Raw genomic sequence first — 20,467 nt, forward strand, 5'->3', positions numbered from 1 at the left:
ACAGGTGCCAGCACCCAGTGGGGTGAAATCAAGGGTTGCAATCTGAGAGGCCTCCGGAGCCAGAGAGGCGGCCAAAATGAGTGAAGGAGAAAGTGGGGGAGGCGGGGGAGGCTCCATAACCAGGAGGACACAGATCCTTTCGAATGGAGCTCCCCGCGGTCAATGGCAACTGTAGCTCTGAGGACTCCGGGTCCAGCTTCTGGCCAGAAGTCTAAAAATGTATGTAAAAGTCTCTGTGTTTAAAGGCTTGCAATTATTTCACTCTGTAAACATCCCTGCAGTCCACATCCAGACTCCAGGTCCCTTTCTGTGACTATTGGCCAAAATCCTAGAACACCCAGCCTGGAAGGGAGGAAGGAGTCAGCTAGCCCAACCCCTCACTTGATGGAGGAAGAAGGTGCAATCCAGAGGGGCCAACGGACCTGACTGTGCCACAGGGACATTGGGACAGAGCCAGTACCCACAACAAGAAGGACAACCGACGCCAGTGGGCTGTGTGTGGTGGGGGCGGGGGCAGCTCCGTGGCACGCTCTCCCACTTACTTCGCTCTGCAGCATGCCGGCACGCACTGAGTGCGCAAGGCTGATATCATCTTCCAAGCTCCGGGAGCCGAGCATCTGCCCTTTCATTCTCTCAAATGCCTCTTTGTATTTGTACTAAAGGGAAAGAGAACAGGAGAGAGGAACAGCTCGGGGACACGGGACACGGAATGGAAGAGGTGGGTATTGGGCAAACATGTTTTGTTCTTTTGACAGTAACTGGGTGAGTTCAAAGAAACACGTGGGAGTCATCAAAAGGCCTATTCTTTCATATGCAAGACTCCCAATGACTGAAGGGCTGGGGTGTGAAATGGCAGGGCGCGTGAGCACTTGGGTGGCCCACGCTGGAAGAAGGTGGGCGCATTGTTAGCAGTCTCTTCCCATGGACTTGCTTTAGGAAAACGCTTGGCACAGGGTGCATTTCATCTGCCCGGGGTCCATGTTTACAGAGCATCTGGCTTTGCACTCCAGCAAGGGCATCTTCTGCTGCATGTGCTCTCTCACTGGTCGTTACCTGATTGCCCTACCACAGTCGGATGGGAGAGATTATCCACAGGCAAAAGAAGGCGGGGGTTAGGGGCAGAAGGCACAAAAATTGGTCAGCATGAAACACTGTCACAGTAATGGAGATGGATGCTCACGTCGCTGATGATGTCACCAGATGCCTTCGCTGCCTGGAATGGAATGGCATCCAATCTCAGTTTATATCCACCGTCTCGAAGTTTGCTCCAGGATTCCTTATACCGTGTCTGTGGGGAAGATGCACACATATACAGACTGTTGTGTGACCTGGTGGCTTCTCACACTCCCGCTACCAAAATGGGACGGGGACAGCCGAGCATCAAACCAAGCGGGGCCCTTCTGGGCACAAGGTGCCACGCATCTGTGCAGGTGCCCTGGGGTCCCGTGATTCAAACCTGTGCTCTCCACCCGCCTCACCTCGCTGATGTTCATGGCATTCAGCTTGGCCAGCAGGACTTCGGGGAGGTCAGCTGTCTGCGTGTAGTGATGCTTCATGCTTTCCCCTTGTTCCCTGTATAACCTCTGTGGGTAGAGAGAGGTTTTGCATGAAACCCAGACACCGCCCCCAAGCCGTCGCCAGCCAAGTTAAACTCCGAGAGGCAAGGGGGCTGCAGCTGCCACCTCCCCACAGAGACAGGATCACGGGTGCCCTGCCACCGTCTGGATTTCACAGCGAGCACGGTGACACGTGCCTCATTCTCTTCCACGTCCTCCATCCCCGCTCAGAACAGGACAAGCTGAAACATTCCCCCGGGTTAACGTCCACTCGTAGCACACTGCTGAGTAGGGAGTCAACTGGGAAGTGAGGTCTAGTTAACATCGGTAATTTTGTTATTAACTATAAGGTAGGAGAGCGGAGGCATCAAAATTCAGGAGGTACTGGAGGCGATAGAGCTTTGCATAGAGGAGCTGTCTCCTGGACTGACTTCAGCCCTCATCCCCTCTCCCTCCCGTCTCAAGCATTCTTGTGCTAGTAACTCTCTCCTGGGTGGGTCTGGGGCATGATGCTCCCAGAATTCTGTTTTGGGCTTACACTGTTCTAGTAGTGAGCAGTGACATGTGGAGTTGGCATTAGCCACCAGAGGAAGTTTATAAACTGGGCTTTTTTTTCATCCCAAATCTCATTGGATGTATCCAAATTTCTATGTATCACAGCAGTGCCCCCTAGAGCTCGTTAGGGTAAGAAAGAAGCACATATCGGTTTTCTTTGTACAAAAGTCCTTGTTTCTCATAATTCAATTAGATTCTGATGGGCTGATCATCACGATATGATAAACTCCTAAACCTATAAGTCTGTAAATCATCCCAGAAAACATTCTGACAGGTGGTTAGGCCATTTCAGAATGCTGGTCCAATAAGGCGCACCCTGAATAACTGGCTAAGTTGGGAAACAAGGGAGAGGATTTTGAAACCCCTCCCTCCAAGGTTTCTAAGTTTTCCTCGTGGAAAGTTGAATGGCTTGAAGATATTGAAAAGGTGTATCTGCCCTGCACAGAGATCTCTGGGCCTCTCTCAGTAGAATCAGCCAAACAGGGCTGATTCATGTCCTAAAGTGAATTTTTTAGGACTTCATCATTCAAATTAGTCTCCAATGAACCTTTGCTGAGAGAACAAAAGGCCAGACCTTGATTCACGTTAAATTGAGAATACGGGAAATGGCTTGAAAGTTCCGTCTAATGAACCTACATCAGACCCAAATCATTTTCAAAGCCTTTGAGAAATTCCAAGAGGAAGAATTCCTGTCCTTGGGTCCCAAGGAGCCCGGAGAATGGTTTTAGTTTCCCAATTACCAAGAATTTCACCCCTAAGTTCCAGTTCTGAAAACAACGCTTTAAAATAAAAAGAGCTGGGGAAAGGCCCCACCACTGACACATCTTCGAGGCATGCAAATCAGAAAAAAATGAGAGCATGGGGCAGTGGGGTGGCAGAGACCCAGTTGGCATCTGCATCCTAATGAGGAAGCACCCCGCCAAGGTGAGCCTCCGCAAAGGACGAGAAGCTCCTTCATCCTTAGAACAACAGAAGGAGCAAGCCAAGAACCCCTCGGCTTCAATCGCGGTGTTGAAAGACGCGCCCACTCTGACAGTCATAATGTATAGACATTATCGCTTACATCCACTGCTTGGGTATAACTAATTCTGGCCTGGACCATCTCCGGAGTGTCTTTAATACTGGTAAACTTCAAAGCATCTGGATGCTGACGGTACTTCTTCTGTTGAGCAGAGAAAGATCAAAGCTGTGAATTTTGTGCTGCTCTTTCATGCCATTTGAAAGAGAAAATCATAGGTTGCTCGAGATTAGAGTGAATTTGTGAACATAATTATTATTCAGCTGCCTCCATCTTTATATCCTCCGTGACTTCAGGTTAATATTTGTTTCCATTTAAGAATAACCTCATGTCAATTAACATTAAAGTATTTCTACCTGGTGCAAAGAAAACATCTCAAAATTAGGTTATACCAGTAAAATACTGTGGGATATACACTTAGGAAAGGATTTTTTTTATAAATAGGCTTCAAATACTGTATCACAGTTGTTTACTTACCTTAGTTGGGGTCTCCCAAGCAAGAAAGAACATTCATAGTTAGATTTATCAACTGAAGCTTTCTATTTTCTTTGCACAAAGGACTTGGCAGAGATTATCACAGCCAAAACTCTCGTATTTAACAATCAGTGATCATACACTATCTAATCACTTTTGAAGCCAGTTCAGTTAACATACACAGTAATTCTTTAAAATGTTACAATAACAAGAAAAAGGGTGATATTTTTGAAATGAGTCATGATACAGATTGAAAGACAAAACTTCAAATGCTGGTAAAGACCTATAAACCCAATTTTGATTCTTAAAATCATACTTAAATTACTTCCTGTTTGTTTTTCAGTTGCAGCACATTTCCAGCAGACTAGAATGGTGGCCATCTTCATGGAGTTATGAAGTATATCTTTTCTCAAAACAAACTATTTTTTATAGACACTTCCTCATTTATCAAGCTGCAGGTCTGCATACCAGGTTGTCTAAAGAAGACGCAACTCAATACGCATCTCCTGTTTTTGTAAATAAAGTTGTACTGGGACACATCCACGCTCAGTCATTAATGTACCGTCTATGGCTGTGTTTGTGCTACAAGGGCACACTTGAGTAGTTGTAGCAGAAACTGTGTGGCTCATAAAGCTCAAAATATTTACTATCTGGTTCTTTACAAAAAAGGTTTGCCGACAGCTGCTTTAAATGATAGGTGTGTGTGTGTTTGTGGCTCTTTCAAGAGAGCCTCACATTCCATGTGAAAATTAAGAAGTCAACCCAATTTGACACTAAACTGGAAGCATGCCAAACGGATGGAGCTGAGATGGTTGGGAAAAGTTGTTAAAAGATGTCTTGACTTACTGAAATTTGAGGACTTGTATGAAGCACAGACGGTAAGCGAATTCGTTAAGCAAAGTTTGCAAAATGAGGTGGAAAGTTAAGACCACTGTAGGATAAATAGTTCCAGAAAGATCCCTTGGCTGTCAGACTTAAAAGCATGAAGGCATCATCTTAAAGTCTAAATTACATGTATAACGGTCTTTATTCTTTGTGTCTTTTTATGAGTGGGCCCCTATTGAGAGCTTGGGACCCTGAACCCTCCTGTTTGTTCCTGGAACTTTCCCACATGCATCCTTCTACCGTGGCATTTCCTTAATTAGACTGAGCGCCCAGGGTCTTCTGGGCCTTGAAGGTTGACTAACGTTCTTACAAATGAGGGCAATCAGAGTGAGTCCACTTTTGAAATCAGCTCTGGGAAGTGTCAGGTGATTAGAAGGCTCTCCTATTGTCAAATATCAAGGCTGATTAAGTGTGTTTGAAAATCCGACATAGGTGTCTTTCTGTTTTAACTATACGTGCAGTCCCCTCCTGAGACCACAGAAGGTCCCAGGCAGCTCACTGCCAAGGCTGGAGCCTTCTGGGCTATGGCCACATGGTCCCCACCCTGAAAAGTCCAGGAGGACCAGGGTACCCTGAAAGCAACTAAACAAATGCTCACTTGCCTTCAGAGCAAGGCCCTGTCCAAACAGACGTGAACAGGGGTGGGCTTGGGCTGTCTGAGGGACTGCAGGCTCTCTGTGAGCATGAGCCAAGGACAGCTGCCTGGTGTGTCTAGTCTAGTGGGTCTCCGCATTTCAGCGATGTCTGGAATTATTTTCAGTTGTCACAACTGGGCAGCAGGTGCTACTGGCATCTAGTGGGTAGAAGCCAGGGATGCTGCCAAACATCCTGCAAAGCCCAGGACACTCCCCACAGTGAAGACGACTGAACTGTCAATAGTGCCGAGATTGAGAAACCCTGATCTGCTCAATGAGACTGTCCTAAAATGTGAGGAAACTGCCCTTTTCATAAAGCTGGAATGCCTTCAGGTCCAGTTAGGGGGGGCTACAAGTAGACAGGAGTGAGATTTAAATAGAAGACAGACCCCCCCCCAACTAGAGAGAACCATATCACATGTTTGACACCATATGAATATTCAAAAACTGCTTACATTGTGTCAGAAAGGAAGGAAGAAAAGGGGCAAAAAAGCGCAAAAGGGCATTCTGGGAGCTATAAATGTGTCTTTTCATCATTCCTCCCGTGTTGCTTCATTAAAAAGGTAAGTTAGTGGGTAGCAATTGAGCTCCCATTTGATTGCCATTATTATTCATAATGTCATTTGTCACCCACTTTGTTTTAGCCCCGGCTCTATGGGCCCCTACTGGGGTGTGTTTGGTATGTGGTTTCTCTCTAATTACCAGCCCTAGTCTGGGGGTTGAGGTCTTTCATGTAGCTTTGCCTTTTTCTTTGCCTTTTGAGTGGAAATTATTTTAATTTTAGACAGAAATGCCACGCGCCTAATGCAGCCAGGCCTGTTGCACGCTGTCAGGAAATCTCACCTCGCTAATGAGTTCTCCTGCCTTCTTCGCCTGCTCCACATTTAATGACCCGGTGGCGACCCAGCTCGCGCCTTTCATCCACTTCACATCTGCCCTGTATTGGTTCTGACAAAGGAGAAGGGGAAGAAAAAAAAGAAGAAGAAGAAAAGGCAGGCCATTGTTGGTGTGCAGACATTTAAAGGGCTATTAACAGCTCCTGAGGTAGCCTTGGTGGCAGCTGAGTCAAATGAGATGCCACTTTTGTCTTATCCATTCCTGCACCTTCACAGGTAAGGCTGCAAAAGGTAAATTAATTTCCCCTTTAATTGGAGCTGGCCCCGGAGGGCGACTTTAGGCCCCTCCCAGCGCTACTGGGGGTGGAGAGGGAGGGGCTGATTCCACCTTGTCCCTCATTAGGGACTCCTGTCTACCTCGGAAAAAGGAGCGTCCTCGGTGTCTGCTTTCCCCATTTTCTTGTTTAAAATGACATGCAGGGGAGAAGAAAATGAGAATTCACAACAGAACCCAGGTGGGGAGATATTTGAGGGAATTTCACAAAACATCCGAGGCTCTCCACGGTGCCAATGCCTTCCTGCGCACCGTACCTCGGCGGGAAGGTGGGGGTGGATTTCTCATTTCTTTACTTGCCATTGATGGAGTAGTTTTGATGGAGAGCCATTAAATGGGCACGTCTCTAAAATAGCATATCCCCTATCTATCCTGAAACAGCCAGACCTGCAAGGGTGTCTACACTGCACCCAGCCCAGCCCTGGGTAACCAGCGGGCTGCCAACCTGCCTTTTCAGTTCACCCACTTTCTTGTACAAGAGTCAACTGAAGACGAAAGAAAATAGAACCTGGTGGGGAATATAAGGAAAAAGGGGACAGTGTTGTTGATTCATGAGCCGATCATTCTAAAAATGGGGATGACTAAAGTTGGAGTGAGCGTTACATTGCCTTCCTGTAGGAGGCCACAGGTAAGAAGGTCACGCATTCATTATCCTCCGGCAGTAAAAATACATGGCAAATGTATGCATATCAGGATTCCAAGAAGGAAGAAGCACCTTTATAATTTTTCCTTTAGTCATATAGAAGTCATAATAGGCATAACCTGAATAAGAGTTAAACCACTAGGAAGCTAAAATGTTTCCACCTAGGGCCCCAGCAATAGGTATCCTGTAAGTATAAAGTATTGTCTTAAAGGATGTGGGAAACCCTTGCACCAATACTAGCACACACACACACACACACACACACACACACACACACACACACACACGGAGCTTACATCGCTCTGTAAACTGTAAGCCTTCTTGGCCCATTCCACCTTCATGTCCGTGGGCAAGGCTGTGAAGCGATGGGACGCCGTCTTATAGCCTAGGTCGGTGGCCAAATGCTGAGCCTTGCGGGCGTGCACGAGGTGCGCCATGTCCAGGGAGATGTGGCACTGGGACTTGGTATCCTCGAATCCCTTTTTGTACTCCAGCTCACTCTGTAGCTTGGACATTTGCAGCGAGTGGCTCATTTGCGAGTCCCCCTGGGCATCCTTTGCCCCAATGAGCTTCCCTCTGGACCTCTCATAATCCTCTTTGTACTTCACCTAGATGAGAGAAAGAGAGCACGGATAGATCAGGATCTCCTAAAGGAATTGTGACATTTCAAGCCACCGGCACGAAAGTTAAAACAAAGACATACAAGAGGATCCTAACAGTATGGGTGTCATAAAAACTTTGCCTCCTTTGAACAACTTTTCATCAAACAGTGAAATTAAATATTACTGCTCATCATTCCCTTTTCACCTTGGCTGCCAGGAAGCTCAGAGACACAGAATGCTCATCTAGAAAACAGTCTTCTCCCAATTTCCTGGTGAAATTCCATCTTTTGTCTATAGTATCTGCCATGACGCTTCCTAGATTTATGTGACCTGTTACTTTCCTGAAAGTCACTTTAAAATCCTTTTTGGTATTAGTGAGAACATTATAAATAAAAAGTAGCCATGAAATAAAAAAAGACACAATATATCCAAATACAACTGCTGTTTGAGGATGGAGCTCAAAGTAAAAAACAACTGGGTCATCTAAACATTTAGGAGTATGGGGAGTCAAAGGGAGCAAAGAGTAATGAGGATCAGAATAAAGAATAAATATGGGAATGCTTTAAAAAGTGTAACAGGATACCAGTGCGTTATTTTTAACACTGTCACTGCTGTGGCCATCAGGAGGCTTGGGCTCTACTCTCCCCTCTGCCAACAACAACAGTGTCACTACCTGTCACTATTTATTGAACACTTACTCTGAGCCAGGCATGGTATGAACCTGAGCCACTACACGTGCCTCTGCAGGCCACTGCTGGTTTATGAAATGTCACCCACTGATAAGACAAGGAGCTTGTGTCAGAATGAAAATCAGCTGCATCACCGAGCCACTGTTTAGTTCAGCTGATGTCTATGTATGTATGTATGTACGCATGTATGTGTGTGTAGGTATACGTAATACATACAATAGAAGTATATAATACATACATTGTGTACTATATGGTATAGGTAATACATATATGATGCAAATGGCAGGATTCAGGAGTCATCTACAGTCTGGACACTGACTCACCTCGCTGGCCAGGTCCCTCTTGGCTTTGGCTGTCAGGAAGGCCAAGGAGTCAAGACGCAGCTCAAATGCTTTTGCCTTCTGGTTTTCCCAGCTGCTCTTATACAGTTTCTAAGGGAATTTTGGATAAATGAGATCATCTTCAGGTGAGAGGGCTCCCCTACTTTCTGTAACAACCTCTCTACAAAACAAACACCCATTATGTCTTTTTCAGAAACCCCAAGACCACAGAAACCCTGTAACCTGAATACAACCAGGTCTTCTTGTTCCTGCTTTAAGGCCTCTTGATACACAAGGCTTCAATCAAAATAAGCAGAAATTGACCTCCAGAAGCCTTGAAAAATACTAGGAGTCTTCATGGGAGTCTCTGATATGCCAAAGGTAGAATAACATGGTACAACACACAGAAACATTTCTGAAAAGTGCTCTCCAGTTCCGTCCACACACCCCACCCAGCCCAGCAGCTACCCCGGCTGCACCCTCTTCTCTTTCTGCCCCCAGCCCGGCCTCTAGGCCCTTTGGGTCTTTTCCTTACTTCTCCCATTTCCTGTCCTGCCTGCATCTCCAGATTTCAAGTTCTTTCTTCTGGAAGTCTCCTCTGCCTTTATGTGTGTGAATCAGTTCAGCCTCTGTTTTTCCCTCTAATTCTTTCCTCTACCCATTAATCAGCTCAAGTTCCCAAAGACCTGGGAGCTGAGTGGAAGAGCTAAGGCCCCTCCTTAGAAGACACAAATGAGAAAGTTGAGACTAGGCATGCTTTTGTGCCTAAGAGTGAAGCTACCCTGTGCACGGCCCTCTGAATGCTTTCTGTGTATCAGCTCACTGATGCCTCAAGATGACCCAGTGAGGAAGGGACAATTATTACCCTCATTTTACCAACTAGACAATTGAGAGCAAAGAATTTGCCTGCCCCAAGTCACACACCCAGTAAGTGGCAGAGCCAAGGATCAAACCCAGGCAGTTCTGAGCAAATATTCAAGCTCTCACTCACTCCCCTGTGACCCCACTCTTAGGCTGTTTCCACTCCGACCCCAGGGTAACCACTGCCTCCCCACCAGGGGTTCATGGTTGTCCTCCCCATAAAACATTGGTCAGGAACAAGCTCTGCTAGACGAGCTGTTTACCACGACCAGATGTTTGTAATCTGAGTTGACACACCAACACAGCTGGCTGACTTTGTGGTCCAGGGGCATATGCAGGGAGGCAGAGCCCACACACCGTACCTCACTGAGATTGGCAGCATTAGCTCGGGCCTGTAAGAAGAGAGGCTCGTCTTTGCTGATGCTGTACTGGTGGAGGGACTGCTCGTTTCCCGCCTTGTAGGCCACCTGTTGAGAGGGAGAACTGGGTCAGGAGCAGGTGGCGGGCACATGGGTGGTGTGGCATCACTCCTGGGTCTTCATGTCTGCTTGACTTTTCTATGACTTGCCCAGGAAGTCCATTATAAAACCACCCAGATCAGACAGTGGCCAGCAGGATGCAATAAATGAGGCTCAAGGCAGGAGAGATGATAGAAGGATAAGCAGCAGGGAGGAGCTGAGAGAAGAATGTAGTCAGGGAACCAACCCGAAAACCCCTCCAAGGTTTTTGTTCTCAGGCTTTTCCCCTGAGAAGAGATAGACCTCCCTAGCTGTTCTCATCTACGCTGTCCACAGCCTCAAAAAATCACCCACCAGAGAGCTCAAATGAGCATAGACTCCCTAAGCAGGAAAGCCAGGAAGCACACTCTGCCTCCCACATCCCCATAATCAACCCTAATGCGTTTGTAGGTTCTGACATCCGGAAAGTGAGCAACAACCAAAAAGACAACCTGAGTGAACATCGCTACTCCTGTTCCTTCTCTCTCCCTTTCCTTCTCAGCCCCAACTTGAGTTTCCAAACAGTGGCTTTCTGCTGTATCCTTATGCTGATAGCATCCTTATACTGATAGCATCCTTTCTGGCAGGTGTACCTGGACCTTTAACAGAGAAAGCTAGGAAGGTCCTGACCAGACTGTAGCAACTATGGCACCTGCTTGGTGCAGGTGCACAGCAAGTGTTGAACACGGACGTGTAAATAACATATGTGGAGTATCACTATTCTGCCCCCCATGCTTGAGCTCAAGTGGGCATGAAATGCACACAACTCACAAGCAAATGTCATCGTCCCCCAAGATAACTGTCTGCTGGCTCCAGAATTAAGAACTCTCTGATGTGAGATAGAAGGAGGGAGAAATAAGAAGAAAGAAGGAACTAGGCGATAAGGGAAGCTGAAAGGAATGGAACCCGTTGGCATCTAGCCCCAACAACCAGGGAGGTGTGTGGTGTGTGAGGCAGGGGGACCAGGGGTCAGTTCCCAAAGACAGCCTGGAAGCTACAGAAAGCTGGGTCCAGCCTATTTAAAGGGATGGTTCTTTGTTGGTTCCTGGATCGTGCCTGGGCAGCACCTGCTGTTGTCCCCAGGGCTTCCCAGGCCCACGACACAGCAGCCTGGAAGAGAAAGGGCAGCCCAGGACTCACCCCGCTCTGCAGCTCCTGGCTCTTCTTGGCGTGCTCCATTTGGGAGCTGTCGGCCACACTGCTGAACTTCAGCTCATCCACCCTCTGCCTGTAGTTTTTCTGTTTCCAGAGAAATAGGGACACCGTAGCATTAGGACCACACACGCGCACACGTACACATGCACGCCTGCTGTGGCCCAAGCATTTCCTCGGGGGGAATGTTCCAGCTGGTCCTGCAGCTTCACCAGGGCCGTGCAGACCTGATACTGCCTGCTCTGGTGAGATTGTTTTAGTTGCTACTATTGCACGGGGACTTTAAATGCTGTACGTCATCGTGTGCCCTGAAATGTGTTCGTTTTCTAAATCTATATCTGACCCAGGAGAGTGAGGTGTAGGGAACTCGGACTTCACAGTCATGAAGACCGAAGTCTGTATCTCACCTCCACCACATTCCAGCTTCATGACCTTGGGCACATTACTTAATCATCGGAGCTACCCACGCTTTGACAGTCCAATGCAGAAACAAGTAGAAGCTGCCTCACTCAGGGGGGATGCAGAGGCTCCAATGCCATGCTTGCAAAAGTAGTGTCCACGGGCCAAGTAAGTGTTCACAACATTAGCTGTCACCATTACTTGTGGCACCATCACGATTATCGAGGATACATCTGCTCTAAGGAGGGGAAGCAGTGGGAGCCAGACAGAGGCTGGCAGCAAGATGGATTCAGTCTCACCGTGTCTTAGTGTTCCAGGTCACTGAGGTCTTGTCTTCATAGTGTCCCCATAGTGCCACAGAGTAATTGGCAAAATTTCAGATGTGCTCATTCTGTGCCCCCTACTCCCCACAACAGAGACTTCTTGTCCTTCCCAGAGGTTAGCTCCTCTGGCCTTTCCATTGGAGCTGCCAGAGTGGACGGGAAAGGTGGCCCCCGAGAAGGGCTTGTTGAAGCCAAAGCTTCACGTGGAGGGGAGATCAGAAATGAGCAAAACCCCCAGTGCTGTCGGCAAGAGGGTTATAAGTCCCAGCTGAACCCCAAAGAGGAACTGGAATATTAAAACCTCCAAATCTCCTCCCTTTAGGAAAATAAAATTCTAGAGCAAATATTTCAAAGACTCTTGCAATTTCCTTTCTAGTTCCAGTGTGTTGAGTGGAAAGCTTCCCCACACAATTGAAGGAAGTTGCAGTGCCCTTTCATGGCTGTAAATTCCTGTTCATCCCAGGCTCCACGTTGGTCAAGGTACTTATTCAGGAGCCAAGAATCCACGTTGTAGAGGGCACAACGGGACCATTACAAAGGCCAAGGAGAGGATATCTACGTGGCCCTTAGGAGCTTAACAATTAGTAGGCACAGGAAGTGAGACAGAAGCGAACATTCCTAAGGCTGACTGGGACCCCTTACCACACCCCTGCCCAAGACAAATGGGACTTTGGTTAACTCCCATTGTATTTTAGCTGAGTAATAGGGCCCCTAAAGGGTTATTCTCTTCTCTACCTTCCTTATTTATACAGACGAGCCGTAAATGTGTCTGTGTCAGAAAGAAGAATGGCTGCAGTAGGAAAAGAGGATGAATTACAAAACGTGCTTTGGGGGTGCCGTATTGCTTAGTGGTCAAGAGCCGGGGCATTGGAGCAAACACTTGATACAGATGCCAGCTCTGCTGCTTCCTGGAAGTGTGACTTCAAGTCTCACTTTCCTCATATGTAAAATGGGATATTAATAGGATAATAATACTGTCACTCACCTATGGCCATTGTGAGCAATAAGTGAGCAGTATGTATGTAACACACTCCAAGTGGTCAATAAATGACAACAATGAGCACATAATTATCAGTCCACAATTGGCAGCTGTGACTCTCACTATTATTACCATTTGCAAGAGAGATGCCAACTCCACCTTCCTGGCCCCGACACAAGAATCCTTTTTGAAGATCCCAAACCAAGATCCTGAAATAGTCATATTTCCAAATGAAATGCCCTTTAAAAGCCCTCCTCTGCCTGCTGCCTAAGCCAGCTTTACGCCATGCAAAGAAGAGCTGGCTTGGAGTCACAGGGACTTTGAGCGGGTTGCCTGTCCAACCTTTTCATTTTTATGTGAAAGAGGAAGGGAAGGGCTCAATGACTTGCTCAGAGTCTGCAGAGGATTTAAGGAAAGGGCATAATGAGAACACTGACATCAAAATAGCACGCTCTAACTCAGAAGTAATCACATGCTCCTACACAACTAGCACATGCTTCCTTGTGCTGACTGCATTACAACCCTCCTGGACTATTCTTTCCATGCATTTGCTACTTGAAGCAAATTGGTAGGCTTCTTACACATACCTTCCCCAGGAAATTTAAGGATGAGAAAGGTTAGTTCAGGTGCGCTACAGGTGCAAAACGAAGAAGGACCCTGTGAGTCAAACCCCAAATGACCCTGGGGGTTGGGGAGGGAGAACCAGAGAAAAAGATTAGCACTAGCAGCCAGGGGCCCCGGCTCACGTTACCTCACTGGCCAGCTGGCCAGCCTTCTTGGCCTGTTCCAAATTGAGACTGCCCACGGCCAGCCACCCTACGCCTCTCATCCACGCCAGGTCAGCTTTGTACTGCAGCTACAAAAGAAAGCCAGGCTCTAAGAGATGCATGGGTGCAGACTGGGCAAGGTTGAGGGGAGAGTTGGAAAACTCCTTGTTCCTGCATCTGTCTTCCTAGAAGAACTGCTCCCTACTCTAATAATCAGGCAGGCCTCTGCCTAGGGAGGGAAGCCACTGGGCCCACTTTGTAACCAGAAGAGAACGTTCTACTTTAGCAATGAAACATCACACCCTAACCAAAAAGTGGGCTTTTCAGACTTTTGATCAAGGACCTTCTCTCTCAGCCTGCTACATTTCCAAGATTTACCTACTATTTGCAACAGCTGATTCCTCTTCGCTCATCTTGACCTTTGCCATGGCCCTGAGCCCCTGTCCTCCGTCCCCTAGTCTCCATTGTCTCTGCTAAATCTGTACCTCTCCCCCTCCCCATCCATCCTCCCCGGGCCTGGTACATCTCCAGCAGTTCTTCCTAGTCCTCTTAGGTACATAATAGACTCCTGCACAGGGTCAAAACCATCCTCAGTGTCACCGTATCCCCCCGCAAGGGGTGCATGGGAGAGCTGCCAGTAAGCGAGGGCTCACCTCACTCTGGAGCCCATAGGCTTTCTTGGCCCACTGAGTCTTCATGTCTTCGGGTAGCACAGTGTATTCATGCAGTTTCTTCCTGTAGTCCAGGTCGCTGGCCAGAGCCTGGGCCTTCTTCGCGTGCCTGATGTTTACCATGTCCATTGGCAGGTGAAAGTGGGTCTTACTCTCTTCAAAGCCTTTCTTGTATTCAACCTTGAATGTACCAAAACAAGGCCCATGAGTTGAAGCCTGTGTTGGCAGGAGTGACTTGAAAGCACCGCAGAGAAGCCTACATTTTCATAAGAAAGTGGCATTCTGGGCAACGGCACCCGAGTGCGAGAGAAGTGGGACCTGATTTCTGGCTCTGTGAGGTGGCAGAGCCAGGGAGCTGAGATGCCATGCTACTTTGCCTCTAGAAGGAATGCCTCCTTCCAATCCTAAATCATTTTACCTGGCTACCCCAGGAGGCCACCACTCTACCCATGGTTTCTGTAGAGGTTTTAAAAGGCAGAATTACAAAACTTAGACTCCAGAGCCAGAGTAACCTGAGTTCAAACCTCATCTGCCCTCTGCCAGCTGGATGATATCTGGGAAGTTGCATCACTTCTCTAAGGGCTCATTTTCCTCAGGGGACTCTTGTGATAAGTGAATAAAATAGTCAGTGATACCTGCTTGGTGCAGGGACTGGTATATAGAAAACACTCAGCAAATTTTAGCAATGAGGATGGTAATGACAATGGTGGTAATGGTGATGATGGTGGTGATGGTGCTGATGGTGATGTTGATAATGGTGATGGTGATGTTGATAATGGTGATGGTGATGGTGATACGATATTGGTGAATGGAATGATGGTGATGGTGATGATGGTGGTGATGATGGTGGTAATGATGGTAATGGTGATGGTGGTGATGATGATGGTGGTGATGGTGCAGTGATGGGGAAAGGTAGTGTGCTACAGTAAAAGGAGTATGGTGGCAGTAAGTAAGAGTTCTAGGTTCTAATTCTCTATCCCTCCTCCACTACCACTGACTACTATGAGACTTCAGGCAAGACACATCTTTTTGGCCCTAAATGTTCCAACTGCAAATATGAAATACCATTTTGTTCTCTAAAGCGAAGCCAAATTTTCAATGTCTCTGTGTGCTTCACAACTACACACTTCAAAGGGCTTGTTCTATAGGCACATCCAAAATGGCAACTCAGACGCCAACCCTCTTATTCTGTTCAAGCCATGACTCACCAAGTAATTATATCTGACTGCACCACAGAGCAGTGTAAGGTAGCCTCACAGCTTGGAGCAGGCAATTGTAAAGCAGAAACGTGATACTCACATGTCCTTTCTAACTGTTCAGTATTGTCAGGGAAGACCTGATTAGAAATCATTTCTGTCCCTTCTAGCTGAACTCACCTTCCCCATAGCATTTTGGTAAGTGGGAGCCATCAATTACAGTTGTTTACAGGGAGCATCATTTTGATCGGTTGGAGCTTGCATGTCCCTGTCCTTTGCTAAATATTTTCAATATCCCATGCATTTGTGGTCACAGGATTCATCTAGAACATCACCACAATAAATAGGGTGCTTATTGTCTAACCCTTCCAGTGGAATTTAGCTCCATTAGGGAGGAACCTGTTACTCTTAAAGCCCCCGCATCTCTCACACAGGATCTTGCCCATAAGACTTGCTTGGTGAACTTCCGGAGAATGAATAAATGTGGCTGCACACCTCTGCACCTTCACTGGGAGATGCTGGTCACCCCTAAGGGATACACTACTCAAGTATTTTAAAAGAATAGAACACTTTGGCAAAATAAAGAAATGGAACAAACTTCTCACGCAAGCCAGGAAAGAAATCATAGGCAGAAGTCAATAAAAAGTTAACAGTCCCGTGTGAAGGAGGCCCAGGAAAAACCTTACAGTACAACAACTCTAAGGAAAGGGTGGGGGGTGGAAAGGAATTTACCTCGCTGCTCATCTTGGCAACCTGCAGGGAGTGAAGAAGCCTAGAGTCTGTATTTCCCATGACTTTGCCTTTGTTTTTTTCATATTCTTCTTTGTATTTAATCTTGAGAGAAAGAAGAAAGTCTACTGTGAGGGAGAAAGAAACTTTGCCATCTCAGGCGTTCTGGTTTTAACAAGTGCAGGGAGAACAATCTGCAAAAATACCTCCCAGCCTTTTGCACCCAGAAGATGAAAGGATTGGGATGTTTACAGAGTTAACAGTCATTATTTTTTTCTGCGGAGCCACTGCCATCTTATGGGAACCATTTCTTATGCATCGCTGAGTTAATGAGAGAAAACCTACATTGCTAGCAAGCTCTCCAGAGGCTTTGGCGGCCAGCAGAGACATGGCATCCAGCTTCATTTCAAATCCTTTCCCCTTGGACTTCTCCCAGCCTTCTTTGTACTTCACCTGACAAACAAAGACACAGGTGAATTAAGAGTTGCTATCCATAATCCTGCCAAAAATTGAAGGAGAAAAAAAGAGACAGCAAAGTTGGTGTCTTCATCTGTCTACACACCAGAAATCTTGGTGTTATTATCAAAACAATCATAGCAATTACTAAGGCAGTTAACTAAGTCGTTAGCTGTTGAGCCATGCAGGGCAATGGTAATGGACAGGACAATGAGAAGACCCACACGTTCACCCTAGCTCTGTTGTTGCCTGATCATGTGACCTTGGGTAAATTAACATCTTTATGCCTTAGCTTACCATGTGCAAAAGGAATATCCTATTATCTGTCTCAGGGTTGATGTGAGAATAAATCGGATATAGTATATGAAAACAGGTCTTAAGCTGGTAAAGGGCTACGTTGGTCGTTGGTCGTTGGCAGCCGTGGTCGTTGGCAGCCGTCCGTCTCGAGGGACGATGGTGTAGCTTCTTAAGAGTCTATCTGCACCGCCGAGAATGGCTGTGCAGTCCGACTCGGGAGTGACACGGTATCTGTCTCCTCCCGTGTTGAATCGACATCTTGCGATGACACTGGAGTGTCCTCTCCAGCGAAGCTGAAGCTACAGAGCCTGGGCAGGGTGATATGGAGGGTCTGCTGTTGCCCATGCAGCAGACCCCCCCTCTCTTCGCAGCTGAAGGGTCCAAGGGAAAGACGGAGTCAATACAACTTGGCTTCAGGTGCGCCGCAGGAGTTGCCGGTGTTGACTACAATGTCAAACCGCCTTAGGGACTCCGGCTCCGGATTTTCTGTCGGGGTTTACTCCCTTAGCCTTTCCCCTGAAGAGGTATGCCGCAAGGCAGCGGAGGTTTTTTGGAGTCAGAGTTTTCCTTCTCTGATGTGCCCTGACTGGAAGATCGAACCAGCGACACTTAGCTCGCAGGCCGACGCTCAATCCACTGAGCCAAACCAGCCAGGGCTCAAAGGGCTACGTAGACACAAGGTATTGATATTGCCATGGTAATAGCACCTACTGTTTACTGGTCCTTTCCTAAGTGTCTTCTACTTGTCAACTCTAAGTCTTTGCATTAGGGCCTGTGAGGCTCAGAGACATTAAGACCTCATGTAGGGTTGTGGGTTAAAAATGGCGGTGCCAATATGTGACCGAGGTCCACCTGACACCAAAGCCCATGCTACCATGTCCCTACAATATATACCTTCTGGGGGTTATGACAATTGAATAAGTCCATACATAAATTGATTATCCCAGTGCCTAGCACAGAACAAGCATTCAACAAACATTAGTTCCTTTGTTTTCTTCTCTTGCCCCACAATCCCGTCTAGAAATCTAGAATAAGAAGCCTAACCGTAGCCCATTCGTTAGCCCATTATGACTCCAGGAATAATCTGGTGATTAACATCAATTTTAAAACTTAAATTTTCTCCACCCAGCAAAGCTCCAGCTAGAAGCCACCAGGATGATGATGATGATGATGATGGCGTGTGTGTGTGTTCATGTACATACTGTACACACGCTCATATGGGGAGAATGAAACTGCTATGATTCATTTATCCCCAGTGAACTACCACATGCCATGAGACAGAAAATTAAAGATTATAACATGGTGGGTAGCTTGAATGAACCCCTCGCATGAGCAGAGGGGTCCCAGCTCCTTGGGCCTGGTATCATCATGCTCACCTGCGTGTATGACTCCACCACGCTCTCACCCACGCAGCCTCCTTACCTCGCTAAAGAGCTCGGCGTTGGTTCTTGCCTTTGTCAGCTGAGGTATGTCCTGGGGCAACGTGTAATTCAACTTATTCTTCTCGTAGTCAGCACGGTATTTCACCTGTTGCATTTAAAATAAACACGCAGGGTAGAGTCAAGGTTTTTATATGGGCAGAAGAAGAATTTTGAAGAGAACATTCTCTCTTCACATTCCCCTTAGACTCATAGCACAGAAGGAGTTTTTGGAAAAGGCATTTTACAAGGAAGCCTGTAATTTTATCAATGTGTTAAATTAACAGATTAAAGATGCTAAATGAAAAGTAAAACAACCCAGAGGAACTCAAAGGATGCGTTTGCCAAAGATTTCCTGGGGTACCTCACCAACTCTCCTTTGAAGCACGTGAGGGGATGGCACTTAGTTCTTTATCTTGCTGCCATGTTGAAGAACGTCTTGCTACACACACACACACACACACACATGCATGATGCACACTAAAAGAATAATTATCAAATGTCTGCCACATTGGAAAAAAATCCATCTTAAATCACAAGAAAAGAGCCAATGAGACATTATGTGACTCCCAGTGGAAGGATATAGCCTCATCTGAGAAGCAGTCTTGCCCCAAAATTAAACCTGAACCTGATCATGTCTATTGGCCTAACTACTATTTTATAGGACATCTGGAGGCCAGAGGAGCACATGAAGTCCACATTGGGATGCAGTTGGCAAAGCTCAGAGTGTAGGAAATGTTACAGGATAAATAATCCAGTTTCTTCAACAAATAATTTACAAGAAAAGAGATTAAAAAAAAAACAAACTTAAGGATGAAAAGAGTCTTAAAGACCTATCAACCAGTCACAAAGTATGACACTTATTTGGATTCTGACTCAAACAAACTGTACAAACATTATAACCTATGAGACAACTGCAACATTGACTGCTAATTAACATTGGTGATCTTAAGACTTATTGTTAGTTTTTTGGTGTGATATATTAAAATTGTATACATATGTTTAAAATTTCATCTCTTAGAGAGTCACATTAAAATAGTTATAGATTAAGTGATATGATATCTGGGTATTTTTTTTCAAAATATTAACATGGAAGTGGGAGGGAGTGGATGGGCATAAAGACAAAGCAAGACTGGCCATGACTGATAGTGAAGCTGGGCGATGGGCACATGGGGATTCAGGACACTATTCTTTCTTCACTTTGGAATATTTAATATTTGAAATTTTCCACAATAAAAAATTTAAGTCAAGTGGGGTCATTTTATAGTTGAATTGAGACAAATGTCATCATTAATGAAAGCCAAATCCTTGGGTAGCCAAATATTCAGAGGTCACAAAGCAACAAGTCACCCACGTCCGGCTGAGCATATCAGGTCACTTACATGACTCAGTTGCTGGGCATTGATTTTGGCTTGAACGATCTGAGGGGTATTAGTCACAGAGCTGTACTTCAGCTTATCGATGCTTTGCCTGTAGTTGACCTGGGTAAAAAGAGACACAGGAAGATGTCACTTGCACTTGCCTCTAAGATTTGCTTAGCCCCTCTGCCTAAGCCCAATGGAGCTGAGATTCTCCAATTCCTAGGAAAAAAGAATCAAAGACTCCAATTGGGGACCAACAGGCACTCAGAGTAAAACAGACACAGACAGAGAAACAGTACTTAGAAGAGTGAGTGACTTGAACAGGCAGGTGATAAAAGAGGTCAACTCAGTGGCCAGTGAACGTAGGAAAAGGGGCTCATCCACATCTTATATCAGAGAAATGCATATTTAAACTGCAACAAGATACCCCTCCCCATTTGCCTCAGAAACGAAAATTTAAACTGAGGACAATACCAAGTGTTGGCAAGGATGTAGAGTGGTGGGAACTCTCAGGACCCTGTTGACACAACCACTTTGGGAAACTGGTATTTTTGCATGTACGCATACGCTAAGTCCTAACGATTCTATTCCTCGGGGCATTCCCACTGAAAACACACACACAGGTCACTTTATAATAATTCAAGCTGTGTAGCAATACTTAGCACATTTCTTTACTACCAAGAAGTGACTCCTCCCCATACTTCACAGGGGCCCATACTTGTACTTCCCTACTATTTCCTGTCTGTCTAAACCAGAGTCTGCTGTCTTTGCCATTCTATCTGCCTGCTACTACCTCCTATTGCCACCTCCATCG

General features: G+C 46.4%; 1 protein-coding gene across 1 annotated transcript in view; it reads right to left on the reverse strand.

The window, feature by feature from the left end:
• The window catches only part of NRAP (nebulin related anchoring protein), a 65,483-nt gene that overhangs the window by 21,006 nt on the left and 24,010 nt on the right, over positions 1-20,467 (reverse strand). The window contains 15 exon segments of the mRNA XM_090278630.1: positions 543-656; positions 1,181-1,288; positions 1,479-1,583; positions 3,175-3,273; positions 5,967-6,071; positions 7,233-7,544; positions 8,551-8,658; positions 9,771-9,875; positions 11,046-11,144; positions 13,510-13,614; positions 14,179-14,376; positions 16,125-16,226; positions 16,467-16,574; positions 18,297-18,401; positions 19,675-19,773. Coding sequence (XP_090134756.1) covers positions 543-656; positions 1,181-1,288; positions 1,479-1,583; positions 3,175-3,273; positions 5,967-6,071; positions 7,233-7,544; positions 8,551-8,658; positions 9,771-9,875; positions 11,046-11,144; positions 13,510-13,614; positions 14,179-14,376; positions 16,125-16,226; positions 16,467-16,574; positions 18,297-18,401; positions 19,675-19,773 — 1,872 coding nt within the window.

Source organism: Furipterus horrens, unplaced genomic scaffold, assembly GCF_987537825.1.
Source record: "Furipterus horrens unplaced genomic scaffold, mFurHor1.1.pri manual_scaffold_5, whole genome shotgun sequence".
Lineage (NCBI taxonomy): Eukaryota > Metazoa > Chordata > Mammalia > Chiroptera > Furipteridae > Furipterus > Furipterus horrens.